Raw genomic sequence first — 2,470 nt, 5'->3', positions numbered from 1 at the left:
GGCCTGGCCAGCAGCGAGGGCAGCGCCGGCACGCCGCCGCCGCAGCCGCCGCTGGCGGGCGAGCATCCCCACGTGCTCAGGCTGCGTTTCGCGGACGGCAACGACGAGGCGCCGGCGGCGCCGCGCGGCGCGCTCGAGCCTGCGGGCGGCAGCGAATCGGCAAGCGTCAGCGGCGGCGGCGGCGGCAGCCGGCTGGGCCCCAGGGGGCCGGCCAGCATCTTGAAACCCTCTGCAGACCCCTCCCTCTCGCACGGCGGCGGCGGCAGGCGTGCGGTGGTGCTGCCGCCGCCGCCGACGGCGCTGCCGCCGGCGGCCGAGGAGGATGTAGAATTTGAGGAGCCTCTCCAAGTGGACGAGCCGCCGCCGGGGGCGGCTTTCCGCCCCATCATCACCAGCGGCAGCGCAGACGGCGGCGGCGGCGGCGGCGGCGGTGCGCCGGACGCCCCTGAAGAGGGCGGCAAGCGCACCGCGGCGCTGTTCCGGAAGATGAGCAAGAAGGGCAGCGTGTGGCGGCTGCAGGAGGTGATGCTGCAGGTGGCAGAGGTGGTCAGCTCGCCGGGGCCGGGCAGCCGCGCGGCGGCGGCCGCGGCGGCGGCGCCCTGGGCGTGACGGCGCCACGTTTTTCGTTTCTTCTGGGCCGCCTCGTATCTGCCTGTACGCGCTGCGCATTGCAATGCAAGGTTCTGCCTGGGGATGTGCTGACAGTAAGCACGTGGTGGCGACTTGAGGAACAGGGGCGTCGCTGTCTTGCTGAGCCTGGTGCTGTTGGGGGCTGCCGCTGCTAGCTCAAGAGCTGCCGTCGCGTGCACACGCGCCGCTGCTTGGGTGTCCCTGCTTGGGAGTGCAGGGCCTGCAACGTCTGCTGTGCACACACCTGTCTGGCAACGCAGGGACATGATATCAGCCCCAATCGATGTGCTCTGCTCTCAATTGCCTTGGCGGCCGGACGCCGCTGAATGCATTAACACAAATGGTTCAGGTCAAGGTTGACGCGCCTCGCTGTCAGCTAGCAGTCGCCCTGCCAGGGGACCGCCGCTCGCTCAAGATGGTGTTTGCTTCTGTATAATTGTGACGGGCGGCGCAATGTTGCAGCGCTGCAGAAGACAACACGTGTGAGAGACCAACAACACCTCGATCAGTCAAACAACACACAAGCACACAGGACTGCCTGCGCCACACGCAAGAGTGTGAGCGGCCGCCGAAAACACGTCAGTGCCGCCGCCGTCAACGCTGTACTGCTGGGGAGGGAATCACGCCCGCCCCCTCACCGCCGCCCCCTCTTGCCGCCGCCGCTGGCCATGAAGCCCCGCCGCCCCTCGTCCTCGTCGCCGCCGGCGCCGCCCCTCTTCTTGCCCTTGCCTGAGTCCGCCTCCTTCATCTGCATCGTGGCAATGCGCTGGGCAGAACTTACCTGTGTGTGCGACAAAGGGAGAGAGAGTGTGTTAGTGTAAGATTAAAAGTGTGTGCGCGCATGAGTGTGCTTTTGTTTCAGGGTGGGATCAGGGAGGTGCGGGGAGTGCCTTGTGGCAATTCTTGTGAAGCTGCAGGCGCTCGAACTTCGCTGTTGCGTCAGTGGTGCGCTCCGCAGCGCCCTGACCATAAGCAACGGGCTTGTGCGGCGCGGACGGGGCAAGCGCCGCGACGCACGCGCAAGCAACACGCAGCCGCCGCCAACCCTCAGCCGCCCCCAGCCCCAGCGCTCCGCCGGCGCCCCCAGAGTTCCCCCGCCCCCGCCCCCGGTGCATGAGCACCCCGCCGCCCCCCACCTGCTCCAGCAGCAGCAGCACCTCCTCCCTCTCAGCCGGGAAGGCCTCCATCTTGACGCCCGTGAGGTGCTCTATCTTCTGGAACATCTCGACATCGTACTGAGTCACGATGGTCACGCTGCGCCCGCTGCGCCCCGCGCGCGCCGTGCGGCCCACCCTGCAGAACAGACGGCATGGGAGTGCAGTGCGGGGGTTGACGGCGCAGCCCTGGGCTCACTGGGTGCGACGCGTCGGCGCAAGGCGTCGGCACGAGGCGCCAGCAATGACAGCACAACGGCCGGCCTCTTACCACACAACGCCCCCAAAGGCTCAGTCGCCTCGCGGCCGCTGGCACTGACCGTGCCACCACCTCCCGCGCCCGCGCCCGCCCCCGCGTACGCCCGTGGCCTGAATGCCGCGCACCTGTGGACGTAGTCCTTGCTGTTGGCCGGCACGTCATAATTTATGACGACGTCCACGCTCGGGATGTCCAGGCCGCGCGCCGCCACGTCTGTCGCCACCAGAATGGCCCTCTCCCCGGCCTTGAACTTGTTGAGGGCGCCGAGGCGCTTGGGCTGGCTCATCTGGCCGTGGATGGGCACGGCGCCGAAGCCGAGGTTGCGCAGGGAGAGGGCGATCTTGCGGGTTGAGTCACAGGTGCGCGTGAAGATCTGAGGGAGGGGCATGGAGGGTTGGAGGGTGGGGGTGTGGGGAGGGAGTGGAGG

The 2,470-nt window shown here is 68.5% G+C and overlaps 2 protein-coding genes across 2 annotated transcripts in view; one reads left to right on the top strand and one right to left on the bottom strand.

The window, feature by feature from the left end:
• MNEG_15091 (hypothetical protein) overlaps positions 1-609 on the top strand; it is a gene marked incomplete at both ends in the record, with an annotated part of 1,255 nt that extends 646 nt beyond the window's left edge. The window contains one exon of the mRNA XM_014036439.1: positions 15-609. Coding sequence (XP_013891893.1) covers positions 15-609 — 595 coding nt within the window. The remainder of the gene's footprint in view (positions 1-14) is intronic.
• Positions 610-1,264: 655 nt separating this feature from the next.
• MNEG_15090 (DEAD (Asp-Glu-Ala-Asp) box polypeptide 47) lies at positions 1,265-2,431 on the bottom strand (the record flags this gene model as incomplete). The annotated part of the gene is made up of 3 exons (XM_014036438.1): positions 1,265-1,411; positions 1,767-1,923; positions 2,169-2,431. 3 exons carry the CDS (start codon positions 2,429-2,431, stop codon positions 1,265-1,267), a joined length of 567 nt encoding a protein of 188 aa, XP_013891892.1.
• Between the last annotated feature and the right edge of the window lie 39 nt (positions 2,432-2,470).

The sequence above is a fragment of the Monoraphidium neglectum genome (genome assembly GCF_000611645.1).
Source record: "Monoraphidium neglectum strain SAG 48.87 unplaced genomic scaffold scaffold05020, whole genome shotgun sequence".
NCBI lineage: Eukaryota > Viridiplantae > Chlorophyta > Chlorophyceae > Sphaeropleales > Selenastraceae > Monoraphidium > Monoraphidium neglectum.
Note: the sequence above shows the minus strand (reverse complement) of the source record. Positions and strands in the feature narration are given on the sequence as shown.